Source organism: Phoca vitulina, unplaced genomic scaffold (assembly GCF_004348235.1).
Source record: "Phoca vitulina isolate PV1807 unplaced genomic scaffold, GSC_HSeal_1.0 scaffold34, whole genome shotgun sequence".
NCBI lineage: Eukaryota > Metazoa > Chordata > Mammalia > Carnivora > Phocidae > Phoca > Phoca vitulina.
In genome coordinates, this window is record NW_022589737.1 from 16,591,943 (window position 1) to 16,615,811 (window position 23,869).

A 23,869-nucleotide genomic window follows, 5' to 3' on the forward strand; every position below is an offset into this window, starting at 1 on the left:
GTAGCCGGGGTTAGGGGTTGGGAGGAGCGACCGAGTGACGCAGTAGCCTTCCCAGCCAATCAGAGATGGGGAAGGGAGGCCGAGAAGGAAGCGGATCCACTGCCGCGCAGCTAAACCGCATCGAACTATCCTCTTCGTCTTCCTCCGCCGCTATAGGGGCCTAAGCGGGAGCGGCCTGGACGGCGTCACTGAGAGGGCTGGGGGCGGAAGTGGAGGCGGAGGGAGACGGTACAGACTGCAGGGCCTCGGGCCTTCGCGGCGAGGCTCTGGTGGGCGCGAGGCAGGGGAGGGGGGAGGAGGAGGAGCCCGCGGCCCGGGCGGCGGCGGCGGCGGCGGCGCCCGAGTTCCCCGTAGGGCCCCGCCTCGGAGCGGGCGGCGGTGGAGGAGGAGCAGGATGGCGGCCTCGGCCCTGTACGCCTGCACCAAGTGTACCCAGCGCTATCCCTTCGAGGAGCTCTCCCAGGGCCAGCAGCTCTGCAAGGTCCGTGGGTGCTGGGCGGCGGGCGGGCGGGGTTTCCTCGGCCAGAGCCCGAGGGAGCTGGGTGTCCTCTGCACTGCAGCCCGGCTCTCTTCGCCGGCGCCTTGGGGGCTTTGAGCTCTTTCTTGCCTCCTCACTCGGGACCCCTTTATCCGAGGACGTGGGCATCAGATGGGAGGGGCCCCTGAGGAAGACAAAATTCTGTTCTCTTCCAGGCGGCCCAGGAGGGGGCCGGGCCCCACCAACATTCAGGGGTCTCAGGGGTGGGGCTGAGTGAGGCGGCAGCCACCTGTCTATGCCGCAGAGACCCTGGGGTGGAGATGTTTTCATCTCGGTTTTCTGCCTGGACTGTCCTCTCCTTCCACCGGGAGGCAGGGGACGGTTTTTGCACTTTCTTGCTAGGAACCTGAAGCCGCAAAGCTGATGGCATCCTTCTTCCCTGTCCAGGAAAGCGAAGCGACTGGTTTGGGGACAGAATGCTCTATGATTTGGAGCTCCTCCCATCCCATTAAAGCCGGGATGCTGTCTGTGAGCAACGGTGCAAAATATTAAGTAGTTTCACATTTAACCAACCCTTGAAATCGGCCCTGACAGCTTTCTTATTTGTAGCATACCCCCCACATCAAATAAAGACAAAGACACCTATACCTTCCCTAAGAAAATATGCTGTAATTGGCCACTTATATGATAAATTACTCAATTGTTTACGTTGGGGGACAGGTATTATTGATGTTTTAGGAATTTGACTAGGTTGTGTAATAATTTTCTACCAGAAAAGTGAAATTTGGGACTTTGAGATAGATACTAATATATTGTCTTATTACAGGAATGTCGGATTGCGCATCCTATTGTAAAATGTACTTACTGCAGATCAGAATTTCAACAAGAGAGGTTTGTATACTAAATAGTTTTTGATTGTTAAAGACACAGTTGTCTGTAAGGAATACTGGGGGGTTGTAATCCTGTATTTGTGGTAAAGTATTCTTAAATATGGTTTAGTGTCTTAAATTTTAAGTTGTAAACCTTTTATATGTGGTGGGAGAGACCATGTTGACAAATAATTAATGGCTGTTTTACAGCTAGACTTCAGTTTACACACAAGGAAATGGAGAATAAATTATTGCATGGAAAATACACACCCTCGCTGACTAAAAATGCAAATATAAAGTTACTATTAAGCTGTAAAAAATGACAAAACATTAGTGCTGACATAATGTTACCAACTATCTTCCAAGTGAAATCTAGTAACTTGTTACCAGTGGAAGAACAGCACATACTTTTTAACAGGGTGATTCCTGTTAAAAGATCAGAGCACGTTTAAGTGAGTAGTAGCCTAAGGAGAAGAACAAATAATTTCTTCATAAGTAGATAACTGGCATCATAATAGTGGAGAAGGTCCAGAGGAAGGTTAGGTAAGCACTGAGATGTAAGGCTGTGCATAAACAGTGGCAAATGTGAAGATTTTGGAACTAAATAGGAAACATTAGGATTTTTGTTTTGTTTTGTTTCCTTTACCAAAAGATACACAATAAAAATGTATAAAAACATTTATCATTTATCTAAAGTTAATGAAAGAAGAGAAAATGTGTATAGGACACATCCCTAAAAAGATCCTTGGTCTGTATGAGAGGAAATTTTAAGAACCACTAAATAGTCAAATATAAACTGTATTTGCTTTAGTTCGACAGTGTGCTAATTACCTCAGAAAGCTATGTAAATTTGATCATCTATATTCAATTTCCTTTTCAGCAAAACTAATACAATTTGTAAGAAGTGTGCTCAAAATGTGAAGCAATTTGGCACAGTAAGTATGTCTTACATTTTTATTTCATGTTATTGTTACTAGTCAGTGTTTTTCACAAAATGGACTTTTAAAAAAATCTGTATTGTTATGTCCTTAAATATTCAACATGTTAAGATATTCCGGGAAAGAAATTTTCTGTAGACAGACAGGATGACAACATTTAAAAACAGTCATATTATGTGCATGTTTTGTGTATATTGAATTTCAGTGTGAAATGTATGATTTTATTCTTTAAAGGCTCAAATATAACAAACTAACTCCTGGTTATGGAGAACCCACTTATCTATAAAGTTTGCATAATCACACTCCGCTCCACCCCCCATAAAGTTTGCATAATCACACTCCCTCCCACCCCCCAGGACCTCTAACAGTTTTTATATAGTAGTACAGTTCAGGCATTTATTCACAAAAGTCATGACATTATGCTAGTATAAATTTTTCCTCACAGGTATGTGACAGTCATTATTGGTATAGTACAGTCACGATTAGTTAAGGTGCTGGCCTTAAGGTTCTGTAAAATCCTGAATTGTCTTTTGAGTATCAAAGAAAATCAAGCTATGTTTGTTATAGTTTAGGTTGAATATGCTTGTGCCAATTCTTAAGTTGAAAGCTCATGTGTAATGTATATTCTTTTCATCACCTATACCTGTATATGATAAAAAGTTGTTAAATTTTTTTTTTAATGAATAATAGAAGTAATTAGGATATTAAATTATTTCATGCTCCTAAATACTGGATACATGAAACTTTTCTATCAGTGTGTACCTTTATTTTCATTCTTTGAGACCTTTTTCACATGTAGCTTTTATATAACATACTATCCAATCATAAATACATTTCTCATGATCTTATTTATTTAATAGAGTTGACAAAAAGTTGCATGACTCTTGAAATAAATGTTAGTAAATGAATAAGAACATGATGAATGTCATTAAATATGACAGGGTAACATACTTGACAGAAAATTTTTTTATCTGTTTCCTTAATTAGTCCCAGAAATATGTCTGTATACAGGTGTATATTTTATGCGGCAAATTTTTAATATTTTTAAATGTCTCAGTTAAAATGTATATCTGCTTTTCAGCCTAAGCCTTGTCAGTACTGTAACATAATTGCAGCATTTATTGGTACAAAGTGTCAGCGTTGTACAAATTCAGAAAAAAAATATGGACCACCTCAGACCTGTGAACAGTGCAAACAACAATGTGCTTTTGATCGAAAGGAGGAAGGAAGAAGAAAGGTATTTATATTATGATATCTTCTGGAAATTGAATGAAACACACGGGTTGGGAGTTATTTTAATGAATACACTACTGCTACATGATGTATCCTTTGGATCCCTGAAAATGGTTAGATGGAAGTGCAGGAACAGTGCATTTTCTCTGTTTGCATCACACATAGATTTATGTTGATCAGTTGAGATTACTGTATTTTAAAAAAATATTCTGTGATAGCTGTTCTGTACTATTTGGTTATCTAACATTTTGTTCGGGAGAATTACTAACTGCTTTTAAATCCTTTCAGCTACTTACCCTTTTGCTGGTTACCTGAAGTTGCTGGTGTGAAAAAATACCTGATGGCACATTAACATGTATAATTCAAAGTTAATCTTGTGCCTTTTGACTTGGGGCTCATGTTTTCAACCATTGTTTGTTTTTCTCTACCTACAGTGACTTAAAAAGTGTGTGTGTGCCTGTGGCATTCCTCTGCTGATCAGCATTCACTTCACATAGGCCTCCTGTTGTCTGTCAGTTTCAGTTGAGTTGGAGGATGACTGTCTCTTTGAGAAGCTCCCCCAGGTTCTTCCACAGCAGTATATGTACCCTAGTTGTAAGACATGTCCCTCCAGCACTTCTTGTGTGAACAAGTAGAAGAAAGAAATTTAATTTCATTTTTATAGGGTTTTGTCTTAATTTTGGAAAGAAGTCTCCTTTCCTCACCCTTGACACATGTACAGTTGATCCTCATTATTCGTGGTAGATAGGTTCTATAAAGTTGCTGCGAACACTGAATTAGCGAATATTGAACTATTGCTTCTAAGAGGGCAGTATAGGATTAGATTCTTGCCTCTGGTCACAACATGGTAATCTTTCAATCAATACTTAATCTTGTTTTGTGGATGTTTCTCTTCAGAGACATCTTTTTTAAAAAAATTTTTATTGTTATGTTAATCACCATACATTGCATCATTAGTTTTAGATGTAGTGTTCCATGATTCATTGTTTGTGCATAACACTCAGTGCTCCTTGCAGAACGTGCCCTCTTTAATACCCATCACCAGGCTAACCCATCCTCCCACCCCCCTCCCCTCTAGAACCCTCACTTTGTTTTTCAGAGTCCATCGTCTCTCATGGTTCGTCTCCCCCTCCGATTTTCCCCCCCTTCATTCTTCCCCTCCTGCTATCTTCTTTTTTTTTTCTTAACATATATTGCATTATTTGTTTCAGAGGTACAGATCTGAGATTCAACAGTCTTGCACAATTCACAGCGCTTACCAGAGCACATACCCTCCCCAGTGTCCATCACCCAGTCACCCCATCCCTCCCACCCCACCCCCCGCTCCAGCAACCCTCAGTTTGTTTCCTGAGATTAAGAATTCCTCATATCAGTGAGGTCATATGATACGTGTCTTTCTCTGCTTGACTTATTTTGCTCAGCATAATACCCTCCAGTTCCATCCACGTCGTTGCAAATGGCAAGATCTCATTCCTTTTGATCAGAGACATCTTAATATAAATTGTTGTTTGATCACATTGAAGTCATGGCAGACGGCACTATATGCCTGACGGAACTTACCCGAGATATGTATTTTTTACATAAGGCATATCACAGCCTTCTTGCGCTAAAGAACACTATACATCACTTCAGCACTACACTTGGGGACCATTATAAGCAGTGGAATCATCAATAGAAAGCACAGATGCAGAAAACATGGCACTAAATAGACCGTGAAAAGGACACTTGTTTGTGGTGTAAGAGCGGAAAGAAGACGACCGCGGAGTGTCACCTTGTTAAACTTCTTCAGGGATTGTTTGCTCTCGGCTACAGAAATTTTTTGCTACTGTGTGCGTGTTCGTGAATGATCATGAAAGCACTGCAAGTTGATTTGGGGGTTACAGATAAATTTTAGCAAGTAGGTGGTGAATTTGCAAATGGGAAACCTGCCAATAATGAGAATCAAATGTATATGTCATTCAAGGTCTCCTTGTTTCTGTAAACTAACAGTTTTCACTGTAGTGGGAATTACTTTGTGATTTTAGTAATTGCACAGTGACTTAAGAATTCAGGCTGGTGCTTAGTAAGATTCTTTGAAGTATGTCAATTTATGCTTATTTCCCAGTAATAAGAAAACAAACTTTTCTCTCCAAATTAAAAAATGCCTCAAAACTAATGGCAGTTCATAGATCATCCTCACCAATTTTATGACATACCAAATGAGCATTTTCCCAGGTTTCATAAAAGTCTAATTTTATTTCCATTTTGCAACGATCTGTGTATGTGTGCATGTGTGTGTGAGAGAGCGCACATGTGTGTGTGCGCCTGCGCTAGAAGTTGAATAGTTTATTTTTCACTTAAACTCAGTTTATAGGTACATTTAATTCAATACAAATATTTTCTTTAAAAAGGTTGATGGAAAGTTGTTATGCTGGCTCTGTACTTTATCATACAAGAGAGTTTTACAGAAGACAAAAGAACAAAGGAAGAGCCTGGGATCTTCACATTCAAACTCATCTTCTTCATCTCTTACTGAGAAAGACCAGCATCATTCAAAACATCACCACCACCATCATCACCATCACCATCGTCACAGCAGTAGTCACCACAAGTAAGTACTTTGAAAGCAGGTTTTCTAAAATCCTCTTGGCAATTTAATGCCAAGTATTGCTGTTTAACTTTTTGCAAAAACTACTTATGTGCAAGTCTAGTTTCTGTTGTACATGGTAAGCTTCTTGAGTGTTTAGGGCCTTTTCCCTACTTTATTCAGTATGTAGAACACCTTGTTTTATCACATTTTTGCTTTATTATGCTTCACAGATACTGCATTTTTTTACAAATTGAGGGGTTGGGGTAACCCCGCGTTGAGCAAGTCTGTAGGCACCATTTCCAACAGCATTTACTCACGTTTCTGTGTCACATTTTGGATTCTCACAATATTTCAGAGTTTTTCCTTATTAAATCTGTTATGGTGATCTGTGATCAGTGATTCATGCATGACTTGCTGAAAGGTCAGATGACATTAGCATTTTTAAGCAATTTTTTAATTACTTTTTTAAGGTATGTAATGCTCTTGCACACTTAATAGACCATAGTATGGTATACACATAAGTTAGGTGCACTGGGAAACAAAAAATGTATTTGACTTGCTTTATTGCAGTATTTATTGCATGGTCTAGAACCCAACCCACAGTATCTTTGAGGTAAGCCTGTATAAAATTATACACCTGGAGTGTGTTAAGCTGTTTACCATAAAAATAAAGAATAGTACATTTAGGGAATTACATAAAATTTTGATCATATGAAGTAAAAATACAGGTACACCAGTGTTAATACTTCATAGGTTTATGTTATCAAAGTCCTCATTATTCTTTTTTTGTTTAAATAATTGTTAGGATTTTACTTGTAAAAATTGTATTTACAGTTATAAATACAAATTATAGTCCTATGCAGTTATATTTATCAGTGACTAGGATATGTACATTCAGTGTTTTTGTAGAACAGATTGTGAGATTATCATTTGTGATCATGATAGAAGCATTCTAAATCTTGAAGTTTCCAAAAGTGTGAAAAATAATCTTTTAAATTAGCAGTACTTTGCTGCTTTTTTAAGAACACATAGGCAGGAATTCTATTCAAATATAAACAACTACTTGATTTTTAAAGTGCCTTGGGAGGAGAAAGTTATATAGTGGTAATATGTGTATAGCATAAAGTTTTTTGAACTGTGGTTTTAGTCTTCATGGAAAAATCAAGAATATTAAAGCACAAATTAAACACAAAATGGACAAAACAAGGACATGATAACCAGTTTTCAGAAGAACTTGTTTTTTTCCTGAATTTCTCTATGAGTCTTTAAAGTTCTAGGTAGATAAAACATAATTTCATTTATAGAAAATTGATGCTTACAACATTTAAGAACACATTTTTAGAATATAATGTAGTACTAATTAACAAAATTTGATTCTAAATTGTAGGCAAGCACATATTACGAAGTTTTATCGAGGTACTGATGTTTACTTAGCAATTTTTTCACTTGCCTTACCCTGGTGTTGTACTTTCTGCATGTCACAGTGGTGGAGTGCATAGTGACTTCTAATCTGGCTCTTTTGAAGAAATCTTGTGGTGCCTCTGTCAGAATATCCCAAGGAACAAAGGAACATAAATCTTTCTTGATTTTGCCTTTTTAAGAAAAACTGTGACAAAGTAACTATAACAGACCTACTCCTGAAACTCAACTGAAGTGTCCCTTTCCCCTGTCCTTTATAGATAAATTTTTCTTAGTGTGTGATAGGACACAGGGTATGTTTATAAAGATCAAATTCTATGACAGTAACTTAATCTTTAGAAAGAAAAACAGGTGTCAAAAGTAAAAGGAATAAGGATGGTATTGACCTTTAATTTTTTTTCCTTTTTATTGCTTAAGAAATAGAAATACTGTTTTGTATTTGATGGATATAGACTGTTTAATGAGTAGGCAACCAGTTTGTGAGGTTCTATTGTAAGTTTAGTAGGTTAGAACAGTTATGAGGATGTACATATTGTGATATATAGTGATGGGTGGGGATAGAGGAGAGCAAAAGCAGGTCAGTCGGGATCCAGGAATGGCCACCTCAGAAAGCAAGGATGTGAATTCCAGGTGTTTTTGTTAAGCCATTACTAATGTGATTGTTCTCACTTTGAGATCTGGATAGTGCTGTTAATTCATGTGTGATTATATGGTTTGCTAATGCTTATGATGAAATTTGTAAAAAGAAAGGGCAACTGAATTCCTCAGTAGTGTTGCCATTTATTGCCACAAATAAATAATAACTCGGGTTTATGGAATTACAGCATTTTTCCCCAACTTAGTATTTATTTACAGCTGATTTTTAAGAACATGGTCTGATTTTTTTTTTTCTTGCTCGAAAAACTTATACAGCTACAATAGTAAATTTTATACTCATAAATATATGTACATGTTTTTATTGTATATACACTAGTAATGTATGAAGTGTTTTTATATAAATTCATTTAAGTCTGATATCCCTATAAGGTATAAATTATACCCATTTCACAGATGAGGGAACTAAGGCTCAGGAATTTTAAGTAACTGGCAAAAGGTCACACAGCCTAGGTTTTTTTAACATCTTACATTGTATAAATATGTGGTGTCTGGTATGTAGGAGATGCTCTATACATGTTGAGTCAATAAACTAGGGGTTAATGCAGGATTGGCTGATATGCAACTGCAAGAAAACTTGATTCATAGTGAATTATAAAGTCATTATTAGTGTTATGGCATAATGGAAAAGACTTAGTAATACAGCATTTAATTATAAATAAAAGTAAAATCAGTTCTTAATATGAAATTTCCCAGTATTTTTGGTATGTCTGTTCCACAGTACTGACTGAAGAAACATCTAGGGACTTTGGAGAGGGTTCTTAGGAAAACTAGGAATGAAACAAATTAAGATATTTCCTGGTTGAACTTGACACACTATTCTGAGCAACTTGAGTTACTCTAAAGGAGGAATCTCCAGATAGGATTATTAGGAAGGCCTTAACTTTAAAGATAGAACATTTTTTGTCTGAAATAGTAAGGGCACCCTACGTATGATGATTGTCATACTTTATAAATTATAAAGCCTTATCATGGTGGGTTTCATGCTTATATACCCCAACTTTTAGTATGATATTAAATTGACTTTTGGAAAACGATTAAAAAAAGAATTTAATCCCTGTCACTGTACCTTTGTTAGAGAACTTAGTAGCAATTGGCTACCAGTTATTAGAATCGAACTTAGTAGAATGTGATTAGCTTTAGTTCAAAAACTTAATTGAATATGCATTCTCTGAACAAAAGATTCTAAACATACATAATTTGAGTCCATTAGGAAAAATGTTAAGCATAGATGTATTAAATAAATGTTGTTGTTAGATGTCATTTATATATTTTTCAGAATCAGCAATCTGAGTCCAGAACAAGAGCAGGGACTGTGGAAACAGAGGTAAATATGTTAACATATTTTCTGAAGCATTTTGAAGCATACTTTTTTTTAACGTGACATCCCTTTAACTTTGTTACTTATGCTTTTAAAAGATCAATGATATTTGGTAATATTTTAGGGGAAGAAGAATAACATCACTTGGTGCCTCTGCCCTTTTTACTCTAATTATTCTTATTAATGTTTGGTTTCAGCCATAAATCCTCTGCAGCAATTCAGAATGAAACTCCAAAGAAAAAGCCCAAATTGGAATCTAAGCCATCTAATGGAGATAGGTAAAAATGAATTCCTTTAGCGCTACGAAAATTCAAGTTAGTTGAACAGTTACAGTTGATTGCCAGTTATTACTAGGTAAAAGAATAGAAACATGTATCTTCATTGACTTTTTTGAGTCACCTAGAAAAGTAACCATAATTAGTTAAAATTTTTAACTTAATTTTGGCAATAAGCAAGTGGCACTGAACTGTTGTTCTATTTGGGGAATACATTGGGTTTTGAAAAAAGGAGAACAAATCTGAATAGAACATTCTCTTGATCTTAATTATTCTTCAGTGAAACACAGATCTAAAAATCTAATTGTGATGTTTTAAATTGACCTGCTTGGAAAATGTATTTAAATTTAAAGTATTATGAGCGTGAGTTTGTTTTTAGTTCATTAGCCAAAAGTTTGCTGATGTTACTGTACAAATTGGCTGCCTATTGCTTTACACTAGAAGTATTGACCCCCTAAAAGCTAATACTGAATTATATTTCTGCAGGTGTATGTAATGTGTGCCATTAGTAAGGTAATTTGCCAGTTGCATCCATTTCTGTCAGGTACATATTTTTTTGCATTAGCCTTAAGGATGTTTGTGGAATTGTCTAATTTATGCAATTTGAACACCTGCTAATTTTCCTTCTACTTCATTTAACTGTGTTTTACTTTTTTCTTTTTAGTAGCTCTATAAATCAGTCAGCAGATAGTGGGGGAACAGACAATTTTGTCCTTATAAGTCAACTGAAAGAAGAAGTGATGTCACTTAAACGTCTCTTACAGCAGAGAGACCAGACCATTTTAGAAAAAGATAAAAAGGTAAGAACATGGTTCACTGAAGCCTGGTAAGATTTACATCTTGAGTTCTGCTTGAAGATGCAAGTTTTATTAGACTTTAATAATTTGGTAATGCTGTGCATGATTCTTTTTTTTTTTTTAAAGATTTTATTTATTTTTATTTGACAGAGAGAGACACAGCGAGAGAGGGAATACAAGCAGGGGGAGTGGGAGAGGGAGAAGCAGGCTTCCCCCGGAGCAGGGAGCCCGATGCGGGGCTCGATCCCAGGACCCTGGGATCATGACCTGAGCCGAAGGCAGACGCTTAACGACTGAGCCACCCAGGCACCCCATGCTGTGCATGATTCTTACAAGACACATTACAAAAACCAAATTGGAACATAAGCCGTCTAAAGAAGATAGGTGAAAATGGTGAATTCAAGCACCACTATGGATATTCAGAAATAGAGATAATTCATACACATATTTATAATCAAGTCTTACTCATAATTTTATGAATTATGGCTGAAATAGGTCTTTCAGAATTTTAGTTCTAAGAATTAACTGAGAGCTAATTAGAATTATAATAATTTTTGAACATTAGCTTCCAGTAACCTGTAGCTTAAAAGAAAGCCTAATGTCTTAATTTGGAAATGACATGTAAATGGAATATTATGTAAATTCTTGTGATTTGAGAAAGTAGTTGAGTTTAGTCCTTGACATACCAATCGTGTATTTCAATCCAGATCAAATAACTGGTGAAAAGTAGTGCTATGGAAATTTCCTGTGTGGTGATCAGCAGTAGGTGTCTAAGATCATTTTGTAGGAACTAAGTGTACTTCTGAGGACTTTGTCAGTTAGATTAGGAGTATCAAATATGTTGTCAATTTAGTGAAAAGTTCCAACACTTTCTGTGAACTTGAGCAGAATGCTTTCACATCTTTGGTCCTCAGTTTTTTAAAAATGGGAGTATTAATACCATCTCAGGAGATGGTTGTTAGGATTAAATGGAAATATAAAGTACTTACTACAGCTCCTGCCATGTATAAATGCTCATAGCTGCTATTACTGGTGTTGGGTCATCTTTGAGGGTAGAACCAACTTTTGTACTTGTTTATAGTTGTAGACTATTCTATAAGTTTGACTTACTTCAAATGCCTTATGCAATAGAAGAACATTAAAAACATTCCTTTTAAAATTATGAATAAGACTTAATTATAGATATGTGTATGAATTATCTGTATTTCTGAGTATCTGTAGTGGTGCTTGAATCTGAGCTTGGCATTTAACAACTTTTGTGTTAAATTTTCCCGTGCCTTGATGGTTAGTGGATTTAAATTTATTTTAATATATTTGTATCTTAGTTTAAGCAAATTCAGTATATGAAATTTAGGATTGCCATAAGAATAGGTTAGTTAGGAGTGTCTTTTTATGGTTCTTTCTGATTAACAGAATTTTTTGAATTAATGAACTTTTATGGAAATTTGTTTTATGCACAAAATTTTAAAGACATTTCTATGCACAAAGATTTATCTATATTAACCTAGGTAATCTAGGTACAAGTTGAATAAAATAGTAAATTTGCTATAAAGTAACAATTCCAAAACCAAGTAGTAATGCATTGTGGAATTTTGACTTTTCTATTAGATTTTTTTTTTCATAGCATGACTCTTCTGTGTTAGTGCAGTTTGTGAAAGTTTTCTGCTTTTGTTAGTGTTCCTTTAAAAAAAAAATAATGGGAATGGAAATAGGCAGTGTTGTAAGGAAAATAATAATTCTGAGCCTAAAATATTTTTCTACATATTTGTTCTTTTTTCTTATAATGTAAATCTAAGGCAACCAAGATATTTTCTTAAATTTATTTCACTTTATTCAATGACTTCTAGAGCCAGCCATGTATCCTCTAGTGATCATGAGGATACAAAAATGAATAAATAAATTGGACATGATCCTTATCTTCCAGAAATTCATAATCTGAAGGCAACACACAGTGGAGTGACAAGAATAATTATCTTAGCTGATCTGATGTGAATTGACATTTCAGAACAGGAATTCCTTTGTAATGTAGTAAACAGAATTCAGTTATTCTTTGAATTTGGCAAAAGCAAGGGCTTTTATTCAGACAGTAAGAATATAATACACCATGACTTCCTTTCTCTCTTTGCTGTTATATATCTATACAAAAAAAAAAGAACGTGCAAACCTTTAAAGTTTATATATAATGAAAACCATTTAAAAATAACCAGAAGCTTTCTTCTCCATGGTTCTGATAATGAAATTATATAATACCAACTTATTTTTTAGTTCAAGGTCATAAGGATTATGTATTTTTATGTATGTCATTGATATTTAAGAAGAAAATGTAGCTTCCTCAAACCACTGATTTTTTTTTCTTACATTTGTCTAAGTTAGCAAAAATTTTAAATTAACTTTCTTATTCCATGTTGTATTTCTGTGCTTTGTTCTCCATTTTACCTCAAGCCTTAGGTGGTATTAGATACATAATTCCGGATGTAAATTTTAAAGTAAAAGCAGTATAGCTCATGGTTGATAAAACCACTCCTCTTTGTACTTGTCCAGTGTGAAATTTTCTTCTTTTGTCATTGAAAGATTATTTTAACCTGACACCATTTTTAACATTTACTTTGTTTATATATAATGTGAAGTATGTTGTAATTGAAGCATTTTTCCCCGGTATGAGCCATTAAACTTTCCTTTTGGCATTCCAGTTGCCAAACTCTGTGTCCAGTGAAGCCATTTTTAAATTGAAACAGAAAAAGGCAACTTCTCAAAAGTTTTACTGACAGTTCAGTATTATCTTAACTTTAAAATATACTATAATAAAATAGAATTTCATTTCACAAAACAAATTCTAAATGAGTTATAAAACTCAGGAAACTGCTGACATCTTCCACTTCTATAATGAGTTGTGAATTTATAATGAATGTTTAAAATGATGTGTGCATATATATATATTTTTACACATGCGCATATATAAATTTATATGCTTGTTTATCTGTTTCTCAGTTAACTGAACTAAAGGCAGACTTTCAGTACCAAGAGTCAAATTTGAGAACAAAGATGAACAGTATGGAAAAAGCTCACAAAGAAACTGTGGAACAACTTCAGGTAAATGACATTATTTATATGAACTGTTAGGCAAGGAGGGCTAACCTTGCTTAATTGTTAATAATATTGTCTTAGACTGGTATTGGTATCCCTATTTTATGTGTATTTGGTGCATTTTCAGCTTCAATTTTGACTTTTTAAAGATTTTTATTTATTCATTTGAGAGAGAGTGAGCAAGAGCAGGAGCAGAGGGGAGGGTGAGAAGCAGACTCCCTGCTTAGTGGGGAGCCTGTCGCAGGATCCCAGGACCCTGACGCAGGATCCCAGGACCCTGAGATCATGACCTGAGCTGGAGGCAGACACTTAACCGACTGAGCCACCCGGGCGCCCCTGATTTTGACTTTTTACCAGTTCTTAATCCTGCTCCCATTAAAAGTTATTGCTTGAAATCACTTGATAAGGGGATTCAGTATATTAATTCTGAAAACTTTTGCTTAGACTCGTTATGGGGTTTTTAGAGGAGGATACCAGTGGAGTATGTTCAATTGATCATTGTGTGAAAAACAAAAAATTAAAAGATCGGATTCATGAAACTAAGGTGAAAATAAGGTCTTTAGTACATTGTGCAATCATTCTTCGTGTTTCTGCCCAGATAATGGGAAGGGAGGTGGGTGTACAAAACCAATTCTCAGGGGCCTCAAGTGGAGGAAATTTATGCTACGTGCAGTGATGAAAGGCAAAGGAGTGCACTTTAACCTTTGTACTGTGATTTTTAAGGTGCCAAATAGGATTCTGTGTGCTGCAGCAGGGAGCCTCTAGTGATCAAGGCCAAGGCCAGCCTCCCAAGATTACTGCAAGGTATATTCAGGAGGATTTCAATATACAGAACAACTGAATGGTGAAGCCAAGAGTCACCATAGTGACAGAGAGGGTAGTATCTGATGTCCGGCATGCGGAGATGGAGAGCATCCAGCAGGGATAGACATTACTCCCTTATTTAAGCCTTTTCTCACCTCAGTTTCATAAATTTAGAAATCAGACCACATTAAATTAATTACATGTTCTGTCGATTTATACATTCTGACATCTGAGGAATGAATCTTTGGGTAACAGGGCTTTTAAACTTTAGTAGTTTTAAGTCTTAAAAGCAAAGAGGATGCATGTCAGCACATAGAGTTTAGACTTCATGGGAGAGTGCAGCTTGGAAAGGAAGGGAGTAATACTGCCCTGAGGTTTTTTTTGTTTTTGTTTTTTTCATTGTAAAACCAGGGTATATGTGCTAGTCCTGCCTTTTGGTTTGTATTCCTCATACTTTTTTGAAGGTAGCTTAAATTGCATGAAATTGTAAAATGAATTTAGGAACCTGAATTTCAATTACAGCCCTAGTCTTAACATTAGTCTTACAAAGAGTTTTAAAGAGAAACTTTGTGTAGAACCTGGCACATGGTAGGCACTCAAATAATTTGTTGAATGAATGATTTATGGAAGTGTCCATCTGCCTTCTGTTGAGAAATTGCCCATATAATTGGGTTTTTGGACATTATCCACCAGTATATATTTGCTTTATGATTTTCTTATTTTTCTCATTCAGTTATTACTGCTGAATGATTACCTGGCAACAGAATCTTCTGCATGATGATCTCTGATTTAAAGTGGTGTAACCAAAACTCTGGAGTAAATCCAGAATTGAGGTAACAGAAAAACTGTGAGCAATACTTAAATTTATGATAAAACTTAGTACAACTCACTGTCCAAAAGAGCAGTTTGTTGTTTTATTTTGTTGTTGTAAACAGAGGGGACCTTCTCTTTGACATCTTAGCCTGATTGGTATCTTAAGCCTAGTAACTCTTCTTGGTCAGTAGCTGAACTTCTATGTAATAGAATAGCAACTAATGTTTAGATAGAAGTATGACATTTCTAACATGATTTTACGTAGGCTGTCTTACTTGCTTTTTATAATAACTGAGTTCCCACTTTACGGATGAAATGGTGGTCACATAATCAGAACTGACATAGAAACCTACATCTTGTGACTCAAATTAAACTGTACTTTCTCTTGTGTTCCCAGGTCACTCAGGTTTCTGTTCCTTGTTATCAGACCACTTCCTATATCTTCTGTGTTAATTGCTAGAAACATTCTGTTACAGTTGTGTACTCTCTTAACTGTAGTCCCTACAGCAGCCATGTACTAGTAGGGTTTTCTATTTAGTTGAGTAAACAGAATTAACTATTTTTCTTACCTTTTTGTTGTAACAACCCTGTAGCAGAAAATTTACTATGTTCTAATAGTTCTCAAAACATTTTAAACTATTAAACCTGGGAAATAAGCAGGGAGCATCACAAGAAAAAATTGTGCAAAATACCAAAGTAAACAAACAACCTAGGTTGTCCTAGCAGAATACCAAATAAAAAATTTTGTTTAGGAGTGAAGTTAATGAAGGGGGAAAGGGGATTAAGGTTTGAGTGCCTCTGTGTATCAGCCTCTGTGTTAGGCTAAGTGTTTTATATATTTGATTAGTTCCTTCAACTCCTCTTGAGGTGGTGGTGAGGTTTCTGTCTTACGTATGAGAAAATAGACTCCAGGTTACACAGCAGGATCTGTGTTACTCCAGATAGTCTTTCCTTTAGGCCACTATTTCTAAACATTTTTAGCTTAACTTGTTAAGAATTTTAAATTTTTTTATTTTTTTTGCAGGGTACATAATAAAGAAGTAACATTAGGATAAAAATTTTAAATGCATACATATTTAAGTATTGCATTGTAAAATACATTTTTAATGTACCTAAATTAGAATAAGACACATTTGGACTTATCTGCATTTAACAACTGATACATTGTTTATTTTTCTTAAGGGCTTTTTCTTACATAATTTATCAGTAAATAGATTTATTAGTGCTGCAATTAGGAGACCGAATATATAAATGCAAATTGAAAATTAGCTGCTAAAAAATTAAAAGGGAAAACTGCTTTCAACACCTAATGTTTGAATTCTTGTGTTTCATATTTAGAATATGAAAATTACAAACTCTGATTTTTGTGTTTGCTTCTTATTGATGACTAAGAAAAGATAATTTGAATATTGTCAGTATATAAACGGTTTTGGATAAATATAACTTAGAGATCTGATGGCAATCTCTTTGAGGCACATTTGCAAACATACCATTTTTTTATGCCCTTCATTAATCTGTATTTTAAAAATTCTGTTAAGATTTCTGTTTTTGGCAAAGAGAATCTATTGTAGTTACAAATTAAATAACGTGGCTAACAATAAAAAGAAAACAATTTAAAACTATTACACTGACTAGGACTGGTCAGCTGAGAAATAAACCAGTTGATCATTAAGTGTACTCACTTGACTTACTGCTAACTACCCGGAATTCTCCTTATTTGTCTTCTGAGTTTCTCAAGCTGTTTAATTTTAAAGGGAAAACAAAATCCTATTAAACTCTTTGTGATTTTTCTAGATTTAAAATTGAAATTGGATTTGAAATTAAAACTTGTTTTTTTTTAGAGGGCTGAGGGCAGAGGAACGGAGGAAGAGGGAAAGAACCTTAAGCAGGCTCCATGCCCAGTGCAGAGTCCATCATGGGGCTCGATCTCACGACCCTGAGATCATGACCTGAGCTGAAATTAAGAGTCAGACACTTAACCAACTGAGCCATCCAAGCGCCCCTGAAATTGAAACTTTTAATTATCACCTTATTTAACAACTATTGAATAGAGAGAAATTCTGTCAGGCATTCGAACATAAAAATGGTTAGGTTTGCAAATATGAAATCGTTCTAAGAATATTTGCATTTAGGAGGTAATGGGTATTAATTGGGGAGAGTTTGGTTTAAGAAAGGTGGGGGAGTGGAAATACAAAGCTTTGGAAAAGGTTATGTTTCACGAAACTGGTTTAAGATGGTGTACAGAGAAGGCAGGGTGTTATCTTGCCATACAAAGGCCAAAATTAGAGTAGAAGATGAAGCCCTGAGGTTAAAAAAAAAAGTATTATCTAGATAATAAAAAATCTTGAGACTTGTGAAGGAAAATAAATGGTTTTCCTACGTAAACCAGAGGAAAAATTTTGTTGCTTTTAGGGCAGCACTCAGATTCTAGTCTGTTGTCAACACTCTCCCCATTTTGGCTCAAAAACTCCAAAAGTGTTTGATCATTAATGTATTTGTATATATGGAGGGTTCTTATTACCTGTGTTTCCACAGTTAAGAGATCACATAGGGAGACAAAGGCAGTCAAAATATGAGAGTATTCACTTGAAGGTCCCTCTTTACACATTCCTCTTCACTAAACACTGGTGATTGTCATAGTGCTTTGGCTCAAGGACAGTGTCTTTGGCGGGTAGAACATTTGAATGAAGGGCACATTCAGTTCAGAGCAATGGCAAAGTGAAATTTGGAGTCTTTGAAAAATAATTTCATCCTTTCACAGATCTGAAAACGATGATGTGTAGGTGTTCAAATTACATCAAAGCCAGTACCTAATTACTGTTATGGCAATTAAAGAAACAAAAATGAGATCAGAAAGGGCGTTTCTGATGGATACTTCAAAAAAAATTAGTTGAATAGCATTAAGTTGAGAGAGGGTCCCTTTGGCAAAGTGATAAAGTGTAGAATATTTTTGCAAAATGGACCTCTTTTGCTTATTCTATAAATAGGTAAACATCAAATGGAACACTTTGTATAGTTTGTTGGGCAGTATTCCTCCCAAATCATTACTTGAGTCATTAATTATAGAATTTATTTTCATAGTTTTCATTTTATGTTTTTAAGTTAAAGAGCCAGACATTTTCTCCTTATTTAAAATTTGACCCTCTCAAATGGATTGCCTAAGTTGCCTTTTTTCTAACTGATTGTATCTTTGAACAATAGTTATATTAATATCAACATTTACAAAAGGGGCTGATAAACCAATCTAGAATATTCCTTCTCCAATATCCAGCATTAAAGAGATGAACCTTAATATACCAACTCTTTGATCTGGTCTTAGTGTTTCAATGAAATCTTGTTGTACAAGTGAAAAGAACAGCATTAAATAAGTAGTATTCTTCAACATGACTTAATATTTCAAGCATTTTTCATCTTAAATGTTTTTGTCTCCCACAGGCTAAAAACAGAGAACTACTCAAACAGGTCGCAGCATTGTCAAAGGGTAAAAAGTTTGACAAAAGTGGAAGCATACTAACATCCCCTTGAGAAAGTAGTTATTCATGTAGTGTTTCTGCTGAAAATGTAAATTTGAGAAAAATTCTGTGAAGCCCTTAAATTCTGTGTAGTGGAGAAATATTTTTGCACACCAGATGAATTGGCGTGTTTCCTATTCACTTTTGTAACTGATATACAGCATTTTTTAAGTTGTAAAACGTTCAAATAAAACTTCAACTGGCTTGAAGTTACTTTTTAATGATTTGCTATCCAGGAACTTTTTTGCCAGCAATAGTATTAAACACTTGTAAAGGAGTGCATGAGTCGTGCTCTTTATAAAATGCAACATGCAATAATAGAGTAGGTGATGGTGTTCAGAAGTCAGAGCAGCAGGGCTTTTGGTTTGTTTTGTTTTTTTGTTTTACACTATGTTGATTTCAGATAAACAGTTTTCACTTTAGAAATACAAAAACTTTTAAACAAGGAAAATGGTAAACACTGGTTTTTTTGGTAATTGTGTTTTTACTTTGCATCAACATGAATTTAGGAGAAAATCATGGTGCTTTTATTAAATGAACTTCAGAGTATATGTAAATATGTTTTTAAAAGTTACATCATTAACATTAGTTAGTAAACTAGTATTTTCATTATTGGTATAAGAATTAATGTTTATTGTACAGTATCCAAGGTAAAATGTGTTCTGTTTTGTACAAACTACTGTAGATTTTTACTTACAAGTGCCTTTTTGCCACCTAATGTTTTTATTTATAGGAATGCTGATCTTTTGTACATACAGTTTGTTTTAAAATCATGTTTAATAAATGTTTGTATATAAATGCATATGTACAGAAGCCTATTTCAAAAGGAAATCAAAGTTGTTAGTAAAATGTTTGAGATCGCATTAAGAACTGATGATGCATATAGACTCTAGATGATTTTGTGGTTTGTTTCTGTGTGATATGAGAAGCTGTTGGTCACTGAATTCATTGAATTATGTAAAAATACATCCCCCAAAGATTTAATTTTAAATCATTTCTGATAGAGTAATTTTATTTTTTATGTCATATGGCTTCATGTTCATATTTCGTGAGTTACATGTTCTGCTTTATTTTTCTTTTATAAAAGCTTTTGAAAATTTATAATTTCCTGCAGTGGTCCATATATCTGCCTTTTATCTAAGTTAATATTTATGTACACCATATTTGATTTGTAAGTTTAAAGCAAATCTGGAAAAATTTAAATAACTTAAATCAATCCATGAGTATCTTTGAATAAATTGGAATCTACTATAAGATACAGGCACTATTTATAAGAAAATTATATCAGAGTCTTTAAAATTGTCTATAAAGGTTAAGGTAGGTTGGGATAGGTTGTGTAAAGTTATTGACTAATTATTTTCTGATCCAGTGGTTTTTCAGCCTTTAATGGAATTAATCTCCTTAATAAATGCCAGTTCAGACTATTAGTTCAATTGTAAAGCATCAGGCATTGCTAGATACACTGGAGAGAGTGGAAGAGAGTTCCTTCTCTTAGGAATTTATGGGCAAGGATAAATTTGTTTTAAGTAAACTGTTATTAAATGTATTAGTTTTTAAGTTTTTAAACAAACAATGATTATGAATGTCAGGTCAAAGATCATCTTTCCTCAGAACACAGGATGATTACAATAATTGTTCTTAACATAACCGATGTTTCAGGAGATGATTCCTGCAGTTTTTCATTATATGTTGATATCAAATAATTCTTTGTCCAATTTGAGAACATTATCTAGGGTGATTTTGAAGTAATATAGCAAAAGATTGAATCAGTCAGACTTCACTTGGAAAAATTAAACCAGTTTATTTTTATGAGCTCTTCATGCAATAATCTTCCTAAATTTAGTACTCTCAACAATGAGAGATAATGCCTTCTTAACACAGATTTTAATGTTTGCGGGATTTGCTAAATTCGTAAGATAGTCATTACCTTTCTTTAAAATTTATAATGTTTTATATTCTGGTTTCATAGCCATTTATCAATCCACAGTGCTCATTATGGTTTTAAAATAAACTGTGTAATAGTTCTTATAACATGTTGGAGCTGCTACTAAAAACCAAGGTGCCCCTTCCCCCTTTTTTAGGAAACAGATTAAAAATTGAAAATCAGTCTCAGTAATTAAGCTTTGTAAATTCCAAGGCTAAAACTTTTTAGGGGCTTCACAGTATTTAGTCCTAATTAAATGCCCTCTCTTTATTCCATGACCTTATTTTATAACTTAATTTTTTTGCAATTGTATAAACTAGTAATTGAGTCCCAGTCCTGGATCTGTAGTGTATTGACAAAATGAGCTGATATTCTTTAAATGTGGACCTGTAAGGAGATACTATGGTGTGCCGTATTGTGCTTTTTAGCCTGTTTTCAGCTATTAATTAGCATTTACCAGTGAGGGTCATTTTGGCCCAAGTTCTTTATGTATTAATAGCCTGTGAATATTGCAGTTCTTTTTAGATTGTATTGGTCTAAATATGCATTCTCCGGTGAACCTGATAAGCTGTTCACATGTATAGACTATTGAAATACTGTACTTGTACACATCTGACTGTTGACATTTTGTACTTTTTTCTAAATCCAATATTTCACAATAAAAACTTGTCAAAAGTTTTGTATTAGTTTCCTGTTGCTTCTGCAACAAATTACCACAAGCTTAGTGGCTTAAAACAGCAAAGATTAATTCCCTGACAGTTCTGGAGGCCAGAAGTCCAAAATCAGTATTACTAGACTAATGTCAAGTGTCAGCAGAGCTGGTTCCTTCTGGATGCACTAGGGGAGAATATGTTTTCATGCCTTTTTCAGCTTTTGGAGCTGCATTCCTTGCATTCGTTAGCTCTGCCCCTTCCTCCATCTTCAGAGCTAAAAAATGTAGCATCTTCAAATCTCTAGTTCTGTTATCATGTGGTGTTCTCTCTTTGGTCATGGTATTTCCTTCTGCTCCCATCATTGGGCCAACCTGGATCATCAGGAGTCTTCATATCTCAAATTCTTAGTCACATCTGCAAACTCCCTATTGTCACATAAGGTAACCTATTCACAGAGATTAGAACGTGGACTTCTTGGGGGACCATTACTGAGCCTACCATAAGCTTCATCTACATTTTCCCAGTCTGAGGCTTTAAAATTAACAGATTTAAGAGAACTGGCTCAGGCAAACACATTCAATTTTGTGACATGTTCATTAAGACTGCTTTCATGAAACAGGTTATTGAGCTATTGAGATATTTCAAAGCAACAGTAAAGCAAATCAAGCTAGATGTAGTTACGTTTTTGCGAACTTTGGAACATGACTAAAACCATGTTGTTTGATAAAATAAGTTAAAGACCTGATTCATAGACCTTTATAGTCTAGTTGGGGAGACCATATACGTGAAAAGATATCTGGAGCTTTGGTATTAGGAAGTGCAATAAGAAGCTAATAGCTTTTAGCAAGGGCATTCTAAGAATTGTGGGAAAGGTTAGTCTAAGTCATTGCTTTCTCAAACTTGAGCATGCATCAGTCACAGGGCGAGATGGGGGACCTCGTGAGGCACATGTGGCTGGGCCTCTGCCCTAATTTCTTGAGTCCATGACTCTGGGATGGTCCCAAGAATTTGCATTTCTAAGTTCCCAGGTAATGCTAATGCGTCTGGCCCAGAGGGCACACACTGAGAACAAGTGGAATATAAAAAAAGGCATGAAATATTGAAGGACTAATGAGTAGAGGATATTTTGAGGAGAATTGGGGAGTGAACTTAGAAAAATTATTTAGAGCTGCATTTTAAAGGCAGTTTGGGTAGTCTCCTAGAGTTTTGAAAAGGAAATGATGTAAGACCAGATAATTGAACACGTCAAGAAGATCGTTATGTATCATTTTCTCCAACTGCTTTATTTTGTAGCCAAGGAAATGGAGTGGGAAGTGGTAAATGACTTGAGTATTGACTTTTATTAATGCCCTGCCATTTTCCAAAAGGAAATTGAGGTAGCTTGGTTGAAGTGACTTGTACCTAGACAGTTTGCCACACAAAATCAGTATTAAGGAGGTGTGTGTATAGTTGTCCTCTCAGACATAGCCAAGAAGTTGGCTATGAGGACGATGAGAATCATCAGTTGGATGTCAGTTGGATAGGACAAGCGTATGGGCAGAGAAAAACTTCAATTCTAAACAATGTCTTGGCATAGAAGGTGCAGAATTTGTTTTTTAATTGACGGGGATAGTGGATGACAAGCCCACTGGTTTGATGCTCATGTTTGTTGCTGCTATGACTGAATTTGGAATTGTTGTGCTAGTCACCACTTTTTCAAGAAAAATGTGGTCTGAGAAGTTATATGATTAGAGGGTTGAAAACTGTATTTTGACTAAAATGATTGACTTGTTTCTAAAATAAAGAAGGAAAAAGACCAACAACTGTATAGAAACTGGGCCAGAGGAATGAGTAGACCGTTCACAGGGAAAATGCAGATGGTTTTTACGTGAAAAAATGACCTTACTCATAATAAAAAAGAAAATTAAGAAAAAATTAAGTGTATGGAGTTAACCATTTCTCACCTGTAGGTTTTCAGTATTCCAAATCTGACAACATAAAGACACCGTTGTGAGGAAACAGACACTCTCTGACATTCCTGGTGGCCATTGCAAAATAGTCCTATTTTAATTCTGAGTTTTAATAACTGGCAGCATTACATATACGTTTATGCTTTGATCTAGCAATCCAATTTCTAGGAATCTGTCCCAAACACACTCTTAGAAAAATGAAAAGACATACGCACAACTCTGCAATAGCAGAAACAGAAAACAGTCGAAATTAAGGGGTTGGTCAAAAAACTTTGGGACAGCTATAGTGGAATCTATGTAGCCGTAGAATTTACTCAGCCAGCACTCACACTACGTTGTTGAAGTGAGAAAAGCGAAGGAGAAGAAAGTATGCTGTAGCATGTTAAGGGTAGGGCTAACACCCGCATACATACACAAAAAGTATCTGCTTATATTTTTTAAAAACTGAAGGCTTAACCCTAATTGTTTAAAAATGGTTACCAATAAGGGGTGGGGGAGAAAATATGTTGGAGGGGACACTGTTAGAAATCAGAGTTTTTTGAACACATGTTTTATTGATTTGACTTTGGAGTCATTG

General features: G+C 35.3%; 1 protein-coding gene across 6 annotated transcripts; it reads left to right on the forward strand.

Moving 5' to 3' along the window:
- The first annotated feature begins 93 nt into the window (after window positions 1–93).
- On the forward strand, window positions 94–21,370 carry FAM76B (family with sequence similarity 76 member B). 6 transcript variants are annotated; one of them, XR_004302028.1, is made up of 11 exons: window positions 94–481; window positions 1,305–1,369; window positions 2,228–2,282; window positions 3,367–3,522; window positions 5,909–6,108; window positions 9,440–9,487; window positions 9,679–9,759; window positions 10,421–10,556; window positions 13,542–13,643; window positions 15,175–15,274; window positions 18,690–21,353. XR_004302028.1 is itself a non-coding variant. In XM_032426242.1 (11 exons), the coding sequence occupies exons 1-10, from the start codon at window positions 395–397 to the stop codon at window positions 14,400–14,402; spliced, it is 972 nt and encodes a 323-aa protein (XP_032282133.1). In that variant the 5' UTR covers window positions 94–394; the 3' UTR covers window positions 14,403–14,441; window positions 18,690–18,773. The 6 variants fall into 6 exon arrangements, 5 of the variants coding, with proteins under 5 accessions (XP_032282133.1, XP_032282129.1, XP_032282130.1 ...); XM_032426242.1 differs by lacking the exon at window positions 15,175–15,274 and adding an exon at window positions 14,361–14,441 and having other exon boundaries at window positions 18,690–18,773; XM_032426238.1 differs by lacking the exon at window positions 15,175–15,274 and having other exon boundaries at window positions 18,690–21,370.
- Window positions 21,371–23,869: the final 2,499 nt, after the last annotated feature.